A 14,710-nucleotide genomic window follows, 5' to 3' on the forward strand; every position below is an offset into this window, starting at 1 on the left:
ACCTATGATACAGGCACATGTCTTATAGGGAAGGAAAGGGAGACATGGGGTTCTTAAAGTGTAAGAGGTGAAGCCAAGATTTGGATTCAGGCAATCTGACTTCAGAGTCAATGCTTCTAACCACATTGTCTACTGCCTGGAAGCACACAGTGGGAGGAAAAAACAATTTTCAGAAGACGGAGTGTCTTACTCTCTTGTCAGTAGCCTGGTACTAGGCTCCAACAAACTCCAAATCAGAGGACTGGGGAGAAACACATTGCATCAACAGTACATGACCCTTATATCCAAAAGGAAGGCTGTGAATATATAGCGTAGAAGAAGTAGGATTTTCTATGACAGCAAATCTTCAAATAGTTTGCCTCTATTTGGCTTATGGTTAAATATACAACACCACCGAAAGGTTAAGTAAGAGTCAGTTCAGTAATAAGTCTCAAAGGTCCTAGATTCCTTTCACACTTCATTAGGACTCTTATGAAATCTTGCATTAATGATTGGGCCAAATCTGAGAAAATGGGCATCACATGAAGAAATCACTTTTGTGAAGCAGGTGTATTCAATGTAAAAAGTCAGAGAATTTAAAGGACAGAGTGACCTTTGCTTTTCAGAATCTTAAAAAGCAGGAGTTCAACAGTTATATATTAACACTGTCAGAAAAGGAGGTTATCAAGAAAACAAGAGGATCCGTTGTCAAGCAGGGTAAACGATCTCTCTTTTTCACGAAAGATTTTTAAATGTGGGAGTTCTTTCTTAAAAGATTTCTTTATACTATTTTATTCCTAACTCTGTGTTTTTGTTGTTAGAAACATAAAATTCTCCAGGGTTCAGAAAAACATATCTACCTTCACACAGATAGGTATATAAGAAAATGAAGTAAACTACTGGCATATTGTATGGAAAGATTATCATATGTTAAGCTTGATGTGTTAAAAATAGAACCATATAAAATTTCATGTAGGTATGCATCCTGAAAAAAATCACCCATAATTATACCTATAAATTTTAGTCAATCTATCAAATTACAATCATGTTTAAAAGTCAAGAAGTTTTAGGACTCAGTTGTGTAGATTTATGGGGGAAAAATGTCAATTTTTATGGTGTTTTATAAACCCTAAGGTACTAAGCAATGCATGATATTGTTTTTATTGAAATATCATTTTAGCTTCTAGAATAAGTGGAGATCAGAATAATATCACTCAACAAATTAAACTACAAATTTTTATTCAGCAGAATTAATGTGAAATTTACATGTAAAGCAAGAGAAGTCTGCTCTTTAGGAAGTTACAATGACATACATAATAGACATAAAGTCAACAAAGATAACAAACAAAATTTTTAGAAGTCTTCCAACAATTTCATCTTCTGGACTTGTGGGAATCGTAGTAGATATTAATATCCAGTTTTTACACATCATATCCAACATGCTCTTGCTCCCTGGGGGAAAAAAAAAAAAAACAAGAAAAGTACCCTGAAATAAACATGTTTATAATCTTGATTCTTTAAACTCAATGGAATATTTGCACTGTAAAGAAATAGTGATGAGGGAACATCTATACACACCTGTAACCCAACAATAAAGTAAAATACTTTCCCCTCTAATGAATTAAATTATTTCCCACCTACTCATTTTGACCACTTTATGTCATAATCATACATTTTTCTACATGTCAAATATGCTTGCTTTCTGAAGAGAAACAACTCAAGGAACTATTAAAACGACTGTTCTCTTGTCATTATCAGTAATTACTTATGAAATCTTATCTGCAAAGTCCTTTACCATCATTTCTGTTGGCATCAGTGAAATTGCCATTCTTCCAACCTGTATCGGCAACATCACCAGGAAATGTGAATTTGAAGACACAGAAGAAGGCAGGTGATAAAATATTTTTTTAATTAACCAAACAAAAGGTCTTTTTCATTGTCTTGATCTTTCCTCGGGATCCCCTCTCATCAGTTTGGTCACCTAATAAGTTATCAAACATTTAATTTCCTCCACATTTCTGTGTTAAACAGTTTTTTAAATAACAGGAATTTCAAAAAGTGTTATGTATTAATGTGAGCTCTGTTTAGCACACTGTTGGAACATTTTACCGAATGCCTGTCAGGTAGGGAGTTTAGAACCATTCTGAACTCCTTTTTCAGGAATTCAAGGTCAAATAAATCAAGTAGTTTTCAAAGACTTGCATCAAAGTTCCTTTTATACAGTCAAGTTAAAGGGAGCGTCAATACTTTTGAAAAAGAAGCAATATTGGGGTAGAAGAATATTTTTTGCTACTTTCACCCAAAAACCAAAAAGGCAGGTTGAGTTGTAAGAGAGAGGGGAACAGATGAGGTTTATACAGTGTTGTCTTCTCCCATTTAAGCAATCTTGGTTAATTTCTGTAATAACTAGCCCCGTTCCTGGAGAAGGGAATGGTATGGCCCAAATTACACAGCAGGCACTAGCACAGTAAACACCTAGAATTTCCTGGACTTTCAACAATTCCTTTGGCCTATGTTTCAGAAACAAGGAGTGAAAATAATTCATGGGTTTGCAAAGTGATTCTCCTTTGCTGTGATGGCCATGGCCTCCAGTTTATGTTTGTTTAATCTGTGCCCTGAGGGGCACCTCTACTTTCCTCCAACAACAGAAAGAGACCAAAATAGGAAGTTCGGGAGAGACCAGGGAGCTGTCAAGGACTGATGAGTGAGCAGAAACCCATTTCTCACCTGCCTTAATCCCAGGTAGTGGTAGATAACCCTGCTCCTTGGTTTTCTCTTGGTAAACTGTAAGCTCTTGCTAGGACAAAGTGCATTCAGCACGGGTGGTCTCTTAGCAACCTTGGTCCCTGTGTCAAAGCACATTAAAAGGTTTTACTGGAAAGTGAGGTAGTATACCAAGTGGAGCAGCAGAGAGCCTGCTTGGAGAAACTCTAAAATTACTTCCAACGAAGTCAGGAAGATGTCAAAAAGTGGACTTTGGAAAGAAAATATGACAGTTTAATTTTAATTTATCACAGATTTGTACAGCTAAACACTGAACCTTTAACAGAAACATTAAGCTGGATTCTAGAGTTTTCCTGGCAGGGCAAACATTCACCATGTTTTTAAAACAACATTTCTCAGGGGTGGGAGAAGAGGAGAAATGCTTAAAGACACATACTTGAAACTAGTAAGTTCTAAAGACCCAATACACAGTACAGTGGTTATAGACAAAACTATTATAAGCATTAGACTTGCTAAGAGATTAGATTTTAATTGCTTTCAACACAAGAAGAAATGATAATTATGTGGTGTTATAGAGGTGTTAGCTAATACTCCTATGGCAATCATACTGCAATATAAATGTATCACATCAATGTGTCCTATACCTTACACTTATGTAATGCTGTAGGTCAAACACAACTCAATCAAAAAACTTCCTTAAAACTTATTTAGAACATATTTGCTTCAATATCTTCTAGGACAACAAACAAAACTTCTCTGTCTACATAAGACCATAGTTCATGTGATTGTATGTCTGCTATAAATTCTATAAATTTTAAGATTTTGTATCACTTTTATGAGCAAATTAGAAAGTGGAGGAGTAAATTTTTTTTTAATTTTTTTAAATTTATTTATTCATGAGAGACACAGAGAAAGAGGCAGACAGAGGCAGAGGGAGAAGCAGGCTCCATGCAGGGAGCCCAATGTGGGACTCGATCCCAGAATTCCAGGATCACACCCTGAGCCAAAGGCAGACGCTCAACCACTGAGCCACCCAGGCGTCCAAAGGAGTAAATTCATTACAAAAGACCAGGCTATAATATTTGGTCACAAATGGAAATTATTTATTCAATATAATGATGGTGATTACAACTCCGAAATAATAAAAATGCTACTTAGAAAATTATGTTTATTCAAATATGATTAAAACCCATACCTTATGATCACCCATTACACTCCTAAGTATACACCTGATGCAGGGATATCTGCACCAGGACACACATTGTTCATAATATTCTCCACTTAGAAGCTACCCAGGTGCCCAAGATAAATAGATAAATTCATACATATAGTGGAATATTACACAGTAATGAAAATTAAGCTACAGCTCCATACAAAAGCAGGGATAAATTTTACAATCATAATATTGAACTTTTAAAAGGCAAGGCACAAAAGAGGTGCTTGGGTGGCACAGTTGGCTAAAGCGTCCAACTCTTGATTTCAGCTCAGGTCATGATCTCAGGGTTATGATATTGAGCCCCACCTCAGGCTCTGTGCTCTGTATGGAGTCTTCTTGAGATTCTCTTCCTCTCACTCTGCCCCTCTCCCCACATTTTCTCTCTCTAAAACAGATAAAATAAATCATTTTTTAAAAAGTGTGAAGTTTGGGGTGCATATGTGGATGGCAACAGTGTAGAAGGTAAATTTATCAAGGAAAGCAAGGGATTGGCTACCATACATCAGGAGGGGGTGACTTCAGTGAGGGTAAGGGAAGGGATAGTCAGTTTGAGGCACTCCCAGCAGTTTTATTCCTTGCTCTGGGTGGTGGTTACACTGACAATCAGTTTTTAATCACTTATTAAACTGTATATATAAGTTTTATGTGCTTTTCTATATGTATATTAACCTTCACCTGAAATACAAAAAGAAAACTAAGAAATATCTGCAAATGATCACAGAGGCCAAGTTTGGAAGGAAAGACTATACGTGATATTTTTTTTTATTCTTGCTGTTTCTATTTCTCACATTTTCACTTAAAAGGACATTACTTGCTTATATAATTTTAGAAAATAAGGAAAGTAGTTTCAAAACTGCCAGGCCTCTTCCTTCTCCATATATTGAAAAGTAACATATACTGATTTTATTTTGCCAAACCAATCATTTAAACAAATATGAACTTGGGAAAAATTAGATTTATCCTTGAAACATTTTAATGAAAATATGTAACTTTTGTGAAAAAGTATAAATTACATTATTTCAATTAAAAAGTTTCATTAATAAAATTAACTTTCCTTGAGTTCATTTTAAATTTCTTTTGCTAAAGAACATGTTCTTGTCTCATTCAAAATGCTCATGATCAACAGGAATATGGGTGGTTCTTATTTGGTTCTTCTACTTGATGATAGATCTGCTTCTAGATGTAATCTTTGGAAGGACACAGACTTGTATCACCACAAGCTTACTAACATGCTCAGATTTTACTGTGGATTACAATTATGAGTGTCATTACACTTTGATTTACATTTTGATTAGTTCTTACTTAACTAGAAGCTTTGTAATCAGGTGTTTTTTCTTTGGGATTGGACTGACATTCTTTTTTGGGGAAAAGCTATTTAACACCAGCAATTTTTAGGGGGAAAATGATTCCTAGTGTCTTTTTTATTGGATACAACATGTACCAAGAATATAAATTTCAAACAAAGTAGGACACTTCTAAGAGTATGCTAGAACATATTGAGTGTGACTGTCTCAAGACCATGATCTTATCTTGAACCTGGTATTTAAAAGTCATAATTAAAATAACCTCCAATTTCTGATATAAGACATCCCAGATTACTTTGGGCTTAATAATACTTCATGTTGAAATTTCAGATGACTGTAAATAATTTATCATCTCATTTGCAATGTTTCTACCTATGTTTCTTTTCCCTATTTCCAGGAGGCACTGGGCACCAATTTATTATTTTATCGAATGTTGTGCTGTCTTATCTAGTTGTTTTTTTTTTTAAATTTGTACTTATTTTATCTTTTGACTCCAGGAAAAGCCCAAATAATCTAATTCAGAGTGATCTGTTCCTTGTTTCTTGAGTGGTTGAAAAGCGGTATCTCAGAAAGTAAGTTGGACAAATGGAAAGTAGCAATAAACTTCAGTCTCTGGGAGCTGAATTTCACTGTATCCCCTCTTCTTCCTCCTGCCATCATCTTGTAGGCTCTTGCCTTTAAAACCTTTACAATCTTGTTTTTTTTTTTTTTTATGTAAAATGGGGCTTCTCAAATCAACTCTGACTTCTGCAACCATAAGAGTGGATTTGCTAAATGGCTTGGCCCCCCAGTTAGACTTCACCATTTTTTCAATTTCTTTCCCTCTACTATTTCCCCTTATTAGGTGTGGATTCTTGGTCAAGACAAAGAACAGAACATACTTTGTAAAGTCTCTTTTTTAATCAAAAGAAAACACTTTTCGTTGGATTCAAGTTTATAGTCTTAATCTCTTGGGTCATACTTCAAAAATATTTTCTTTTTTGACAAGAATGTGCTAATCCTACTCCTGTTTCCATCAGTATCTAACAGTCAAGATAATATTGAGCAAAGTTCCCTAGAGACATCAGTTGGAAAATGACACAAAATTGAAATCTGTCCATTTTTACTTAATAGGTCACTTAATTAAAGTACAATAATTACCATTTATTGAGGGTCTAGCAGGTGTTAGGCTGTGGTTATATGCTATTAAAACATAGAGCAACTATCCATAGCCACTAAGTTTTCTGTGCTGGATCTTGGATTCTACTAACCCAGGATTCCAGTTGGCACCATCTTTCAACTACATATATTTATTAATATTTTCAAACAAGAAGTTACTTTTGAAAAGATCTATATTAAGGTACAAATTGACCATACTGAAATGCAAATATCCACATGTTCCACATGCTCTTCCTTTGGTCCTGGCTCCTTTGTGCATTATGTGAACTACTGGTCAATAATGCAACGGACAGTCTTGCAACTACCCTTCTGGGCGAGATAACCCTGAATTTGCCAGGCTAGCTATACAACAACCAGCTGTTCATTTACCCAAATCGAAATAATCTGCTTTTTGTAAATGGGACATTCACAGACCACCAATGTGAGCTAACTATCTAGCAACTAGGTTTGCTGAAAGTAGAAGTTTTTAAAATCCTACTAGCTTTTTTATTTGCAATTTTATTCTTGTTTATCATTACTTATCTATCCAGTGATCAACCTTTGACTGACACATTTTTCCCCTTGATCTCCTAATGTTAGCTGGACAAAAAAATAACAAGAATGTTTTCAGGACATAGTGGTTGAGCGGTGAGTCTGGAATCAGACTGATGGTATTTCACTCAGATCTGCTACTTCCATGAGAACTTGGACAAGTTACATCAACTCTCTGTGCCTTAGTTAGCACTTCTACAAAATGCGGATGAAAATAATAGTACCTATGTCTTAGGACAGTATGAAAATTAAATGAGATGATACTTGTGCCTAACAAGTACCTGTATTAAGCACTGGTAAATATTACTGTAACTAATCTAGTGTATTACCTCCTAGATGGTATCCTTGAATGAATCATTCTTGGGTTCTCTTTAAACACCTGAACACAAAACTGTCACACACCTTTGAAATGCAATTACCTCCTCAGTGATTCATCCTGACTTTCTCAGGCAAAATTAAAGCCAGCTTGTCTATAATATTTCCACTCACTACACTGTATTATGTTTGTCTGCATAGAACACCCCATAGACTGCTGTTATTTTACTAGAAAGTAAGAATGGCTTTATCCACCCTGGCTGCCAGTACCTCACAGTATCTGACACCAATTCATTTTCAACAAATATTGATTTAACAACTGCACTTAAAGTAAGAGCTTTTTCGGAAGACTGAAAGTTCATTTTGTTTACATGATAATTACAGCAAGAAAAACACATATATTAAGTCAAACTTTTCCAGCATATATTTAAAAAGTAAAATCCCAAAGTTGGGTGCTTTCTCTTTGTCTCTATACAGAAAATGTCTCTTTCCTATAAAGTTTATGTTCAATAAAATTATCTTTTAGAAACTTGAGAAATCATATGGGTGTTATGTTGTGTTGATGTCTTTGCTTCTGTATTGGTTTTTTCCTTGTAATTAGGGAACCATGTCAAGTTGTTGGAAGGCAACAAAAATTTGGCATCAGCAATATGGGATTTTAGGATAGGAATGTCCTGTTAGGATGGCTACCGTTTCTTTTTTTTTTTTTTTTTTAATTTTTATTTATTTATGATAGTCACAGAGAGAGAGAGAGAGAGAGGCAGAGACACAGGCAGAGGGAGAAGCAGGCTCCATGCACCGGAAGCCCGACGTGGGATTCGATCCCGGGTCTCCAGGATCGCGCCCTGGGCCAAAGGCAGGCGCCAAACCGCTGCGCCACCCAGGGATCCCTGGCTACCGTTTCTATGGCATAATGGAGATTTGTCCCCTTAGGACTCTAGAAATGGATGCTGGTGTGGCTGAGCAGGAGACTCTTCAAATTTGAGTCATTCAGAAGTTAACTAAAAACTCAAGTCTATTCAATGATAAATGGGTTTTGTGTGTTATGTAAGTTTCTAAAATTTGAGTTCAAATTACATTTTTTGAACTAGTGATGGCTCCATTAGACTCTGCTCAAAGCTGAATTATGTGAGAAAGGAAATTTAACACACATCTGAGAAATTAATTCATCAATGCTATGTGTCTTGTGTGAGAGAAAGCTTGTTGAATGAGAATCATAATAAATGGCATATGGCTTTACACTTAAATGACTGCCAGCATGATTGTTGTACCTTGTTTCCTGCTCAAGATATGATTTCAAAGAGATTTTTCTCTTTCCAGCTAAGAAAAACAATAGTAGTAAAAGGTCTGAAATATGACACGAATGTTGGCACTGGAAAAGATATTTGCAATTTTGTAAACTTCCCATTGGACAAACGAGGCCCGGAGAAATACAGGAAGTACAGCAACTTGTCTGAGGTTCCACAGCTACTTTTTTTCACAACTACCATCATAATTGCCTCAGCAAATTTTTGACATTTGAGATAAATGGGATTCTGCATTTCACTTGGCTATTTGGAGATATGCTACCTTCATCACCTCCCAGTTTCTTTGATTCGGGCCAGGGTCAGACCAGAGAGTCCAAAATAAAGTCACAAGTGAAAACTGAAACACTTGGCAGGCCAGAACTTGACAAAGTGGACTTCGACTGAAAACAAAAACATGTGCTTTGTCACAGACGGTCAGTCAGCAAAGCGGAGAGAGGAGAGAGCTTTGGCTTTAGAGCTGGATGGAACTGGTTTTAGATCCTGGTTCTAGTCGGTGTTACCCCGTAGCTTTGGACCTGGCACTTAACCTCACCTGCCACCCAAAGATAATGCTTGTCTTGCAGGGAATGGAAAGGATTTTATTCATGGGACACCTGGGTGGCCGGCTCAGCAGTTGAGCATCTGCCTTTGTCTCAGGGTGTGATCCCAGAGTCCCCAGATGAAGTCCCACAACGGGCTCTTCAAGTGGAGCTTGCTTCTCTCTCTGCCTGTGTCTCTGCCTCTCTTTCACTGTGTGTCATGAATGAACAAATAAAATCTTAAAAAAAAAGAAAGGATTTTATTCATAACTATCATTAGGAAAGGCCTACAAACTCTTTGATTATAATCTCCTATAATCTTATACGGTGAGTAATTAGCGCTCCTATTTCCTTGGTTGGAGAAACTGAGGAGTAGAGAGGTTAAATCAACTATTCAAGGTCACACACCGGGGATAACCAGGGACTTGAGTGAAGGGCTTCTGGCTCCACAGCCTGAGGCACTCCAGTGTCTCAGGACTGGTAAGGAGGTAAGCTGAGGGCCCAGCAAGCTGCCTGGCGCTTGATGGGGCTGTGGGTGTTACAGTGAGGCTGGGGGCTCAGAAGGATGGCCCCTTCCCCACAGCCCAGCCATGGGGAGAAGAGGCTGATGAGGAAACAAATGGACCTGGAGGTGGAAAGCCCTGGAAGTGGAGGCAGGCATGCAGGCATGTGGGCTGGAGGGGTCCCCAGACCTGCGTGGATCTACTCTACTTCTCTTCAACTCTACCTCTTACGCTCTGTTTCTATGTCAAGGCCTCTGCGCTGTGAGCCTCCCCTGGCCACCACTGACCCTGCCTCGAAAGGTTTAAGTAAATATCTTGGCCTTAAAATGAACTATTTTTTCTACACATAAACATCTCCTCTTAATCATCCATTACCAAGACTTCTGAAGGTTGAGATTTCCCATTGGCACATTCCTGCCCCAGATAGGAGATTGTGCGCTACCCCCAAGAAGATATAAATCGCCCAGTTTATAGGCGCTTAACATTAGGAAATCTTCTGGCACCAAAATAATCAAAATGTTATCAAGCTTCTCCCTGTCAAGTTCCCCAGCCCTCTCCATGAATCACAGCTGTAGTGCGCTCACCCAAGGCCAGATGAACTGCCCTGAGCCTGGCCAGGGATCAACTGCAAGGTTTCAGGAGAAGCCCGGACACGTGTTCGTGCCCCTGTGGTGTGAGGCAGTGGGAGTGAGACTGAGGGAGTTTGTTAGTTTTTTTTTTTTTTTTTTTTTTTATCTGCAGAATTCATATAGTGGCCAACAGACTGCCACTCCAAGCTGGGGGCTGGTGTGTGGAGGAGAGTGGGGAATGTCTGGGCCCTTTGGAGTTCTAAAAAGCATCTGGCAAAATCTTTCGATCTATTTTCTGCAACACACACTCTGCATACATTCACCAGTGGCAAGTTTTGATTCATGAAGGTGCAGATTTGATTTCTGAAACCAGTTAAGTATTTTTTTTTGGAGTCAAGTTTAACTTGAGAAGGTAGATGGCTGGGTGGGAGAACAGAATTTCAAGTTAAATGAACGTCTGTGACCTTTTTAAAGGCAGAAATATATTTCCAGCATTTAGCACAGGACTTAGAACAAAATGGTGCTCAATAATAAGTAATGGTGGGGGGTGCGCCTGGGTGGCTCAGTAGGTTGTGTCTGACTTCAGCTCAGGTCATGATCCCAGGTCCTGAGACACCACGTCAGGCTCCCCTTTCAGTTGAGGTCTGCTTGTCCCTCTCCCTCCTCTTCTGCCCCTCCTCCTGCTCATGTGTGTGCATGCGCTCTCTCTCTCTCAAATAAAATCTTTTAAAAAAGGGGGGGGGGATTGAGGAGGGAGGGTAGAAAGGTGAGGATGAGATGCAGCCTTGGGACGCCTGGTGGCTCAGCAGTTGGGCGCCTGCCTTTGGTTCAGGTCTGATCCCGGGATGTGGGATCGAGTCCCACATCAGACTCCCTGAGAGGAGCCTACTTCTCCCTCTGCCTGTGTCTCTGCCTTTCTCTCTCAGTCTGTGTCTATCATGAATAAATAAATAAATCTTAAAAAAAAAAAAAGAGATGCAGCCTTAAGGTGCTGTTCTTCTACACCTCACCAGCTCATTACCCAAAAAAGGACCAAAGGAGGAACCCTGAAAATCTCTGAACTATTTTCCAAGAATTTATAGCCTTCCAAGGGGAAGTCTAATCAAAAATGCCTGTTTTTGGTGAATCAGTCTTGGGTGTGAAGACCCTGTGAAATCTGGGCCCTGTCTGTACTTCTCACGTACCATGGAACAAGCCCATTATGACTTGTATCAGAGTTACTCATGAACTGACTTCTTTCTCCTACTATATTCAGAGCTTTTTTTAAAAAAGATTTTATTTATTTATTAATGAGAGACACACAGAGAGAGAGAGCTTTTTTTAAAAAAAGATTTTATTTATTTATTAATGAGAGACACACACACACACAGAGGCAGAGACACAGGCAGAGGGAGAAGCAGGCTCCATGCAGGGAGCCTGACATGGGATTTGATCCTGGTCTCCAGGATCATGCCCTGGGCTGAAGGTGGCGCTAAACCACTGAGCCACTTGGGCTGCCCTATTCAGAGCTTATTGATGTCTTGCTCACCCAGCACTATGTCTTGCACACAGTAGGAGTTAAATAAATGTGTGCATAGTGAAAGCTTGTAGAGCAAAGCAAAAATCTCATCTCCTGAATGATAGGGGGGCACTTTGGGAAGCAGGAACTCTCATCTAGGCATGAGTCCAGTCAACAATGGGGAGGAACCAGTCCCTTCTAGCCACAGAAGCACACAACCAAAAGGAAAATTTTAGAATACTGGCAAAACAGGCCAGTTTATGAAAATACTAGCTTACACTTTGAAATTGTTTTGGGAGGTTTGCCAACTTCATTGATCTTAGCTATAGCCCGATGTCCCGAACTGCTAGGTATGCCATCCTCCAATGCCTATCCTCAACACCCACACAGCTTGCTCAGCCTAAAGATGAAACCAATTATTGTTGCTACCATTTGCTTTTTTTTCTTCTTTCTTTTTTTCCCCAAGATTGTATTTAAATTTAAGTTAGTTAACATATAGCATAGTCTTGGTTTCAGGAGTAGAATTTAGTGATTTATCACTTCCATATAACGCCCAGTGCTCATCACAATACGTGCCCTCCTTCATGCCCTTTACCCATTTTGCCCATCCCGCACACTTCCCTCCATTGTCTCTACCATTTAGATTAATATTTTCCATCAAAGACCACACTGGGGGCTCTAGGTTTGAATCTGAAACAAACAAGAGGCAATTAAGAAGATTCAGGGGACACCTGGGTGGCTCAGCAGTTGAGCCTCTGCCTTTGGCCCAGGGCGTGATCCTGGAGTCCTGGGATTGAGTCCCACATCGGGCTCCCTGCATGGAGCCTGCTTCTTCCTCTGCCTCTGTCTCTCCCTCTCTATCTGTGTCACTCATGAATAAATAAATAAAATATATATATTTTTAAAAATAGAAGATTAAAGACAAATTCCAGTGAGGGATTTCATAAATAATGTTACTATACTTGGCTACTTATACACATTATGAGTTCAACCCAATCCCTTCTAAAAGAGCTTATGACTCTCATTTTACAAATGAGGAAACTGAGGCTCAGAGAGGTACTTGCTTAAACTCACACAATTTGTTAGTGCTCCAAGCCAGGGCCCAACACCAGGATAGCATCTACCTCATTCCCGTTTGTGGTAACACCTCCCTTCCACGTTCTGTTGAGAAGTGTGATGCACCTGTTCAGGAGCAATGAATATACGTAACCAAAGCAGGAAGCTGCATTAGTCCCTGGTCCTGAAGAATGACTGGATTGTCTGGTTTCAGCTGAGCTCACAAGGACGGAGCAGGGCATTGGCCTTTCTGAGCTTCAAGGTCCTCCTTTTCCAGACAGAAAACACAGTGACCTACTTTTCAGGACTCTCAGAAGCAACCATTATAAAGGAGGCTGCAAAGACAAAGCCTTCAGCTGGAAGAAAACAAGAAGGCAATGAATCACTGGAACAAGACAGGTGCCGTGTCTGAACCAAAGCTCAAACATGGTAGAAAGACCAGACCCACACCTCCTGTGCAGCTCCCCATGAATATACCTTCCCTGTGTGAGATTTCCCTTTGCAATCACTGCAGTGACAGGCGTACCAAGCCTACCACCAGGCGTGGCCGAGTCATTTAGGAATTATTAATCCTAGCTTCTTCTCCTACCTTCATTTAGCCAGAAGGAAATGAGAGGAATAGAATTCCAACTCATTAATCTGTTGTGCAACCAGCCTCGTACAAATTGGAGGGATGTTGAAACCCAGTGAGGGGAAATTGGCTGCAGGCGTCTAAGTTTTAGCTTACTATAGTCTCCCCCTACCACAGGCAAACAGGAGTTATACTAAACTTTCCTCCCACATCAACATTTTAAAATGTCACATATTTTAAAAACCGAAACTTACTGTTCAGGGGCTCAATAAGCGAAGTCCAAAGTCAAGGAGAGGATCTCTCTTTTGTGAAAAACACCATATGCTCTAGGTAGATCAGGAGACTCGCTGGGCTGTTATTAATAACTGGCTGAGAGCTTGATGAAGAAACATGAGCCAGACTGTCACGGGAGGAGGCAAGTGGAAAGGAACTGACGGGCACAGGTGGGATAAATTATAACAAAAATATCCTTAGGCCCATACAGGAGCTCAAACAACTAGCTCCCCCGCCCAGCAATCAATAGACCCTTATGTCAAATGTTCTGAGAATTAAACAATAACTAACAAAAATGTCATCTGACTCTCTTGGAAAACACCATGACTCATTTAATGTTATACCATCCTTTGTTCTTCTGAGCAATTTTTTTTTTAAGATTTTATTTACTTATTCAATGAGAGACACACAGAGAGAGAGGCAGAGACACAGGCAGAGGGAGAAGCAGGCTCCCCACAGGGAGTCCGATGCGGGACTCAATCCCAGGATCCCGGGATCACACCCTGAGCTGAAGGCAGACGCTCAACCACTGAGCCACCCGGCATCCCACTTCTGAGCAATTCTTTTCCATGGATATCTGAATATCTTTTCAAGTTTATACATTTTGCCTTGTTTACTTTGACTTCCCTCTCTTTATAAAATATATAAGCAAATGGATTTTCAAAGGCACATTATCATTTTGCGATCTATTTACCTGTGAGCAAATCAGTCTCTCCCCCCTTAAGGAACCCAAAACAATCCCAGGAAAAGTGTATAAGCGAAGTGTATGTGTGGGCAGGGAGGGGAAGGGGAACAGATCTCAGAATAGTATTATAAAAGGGAACCAGTAGACTTGAGGTCTGAAGAATTGATAGCGCATCACAACCTGGCTGCTCGTTTTGAAAAATTAGATGTCAAAAAAGCCCCAAAACAATACACCTCCCTTGTCCCCAACAATTGATGGTAAGTGTTTGGATCATTAACAGTATGCTTTCAGACCTAAATTATTTTAAACACAGGGTCTGCCTGTCTGAAACGTTAAAAGGAAACTGATCATTAGACAGTTATGGAAATACAGAAGGATACAAATTTAAGTGAAAAAATCTTGTCAAATCACCACATTCTTAAAAGTCTAGCTCCCTGTCACCTTGGCTCAAGCCTGGTAACTGTCTTTTTTTCCAAACTAAACCCTTTTCCACCAAATCCTGG

At 39.3% G+C, this 14,710-nt stretch overlaps 1 protein-coding gene across 2 annotated transcripts; it reads right to left on the reverse strand.

Annotated features, from left to right (window-relative positions):
* Positions 1-1,201: 1,201 nt before the first annotated feature.
* On the reverse strand, positions 1,202-13,769 carry MRLN (myoregulin). Of its 2 annotated transcripts, XM_025435192.2 has the most exons (3): positions 13,504-13,769; positions 2,707-2,825; positions 1,202-1,431 (listed from the first exon to the last, which is right to left on the reverse strand). In XM_025435192.2, the coding sequence occupies exon 3, from the start codon at positions 1,418-1,420 to the stop codon at positions 1,271-1,273; it is 150 nt and encodes a 49-aa protein (XP_025290977.1). In that variant the 5' UTR covers positions 1,421-1,431; positions 2,707-2,825; positions 13,504-13,769; the 3' UTR covers positions 1,202-1,270. The 2 variants fall into 2 exon arrangements, with proteins under 2 accessions (XP_025290977.1, XP_025290980.1); XM_025435195.2 differs by lacking the exon at positions 2,707-2,825.
* Positions 13,770-14,710: the final 941 nt, after the last annotated feature.

The sequence above is a fragment of the Canis lupus genome, chromosome 4, assembly GCF_003254725.2.
Source record: "Canis lupus dingo isolate Sandy chromosome 4, ASM325472v2, whole genome shotgun sequence".
Classification (NCBI taxonomy): domain Eukaryota; kingdom Metazoa; phylum Chordata; class Mammalia; order Carnivora; family Canidae; genus Canis; species Canis lupus.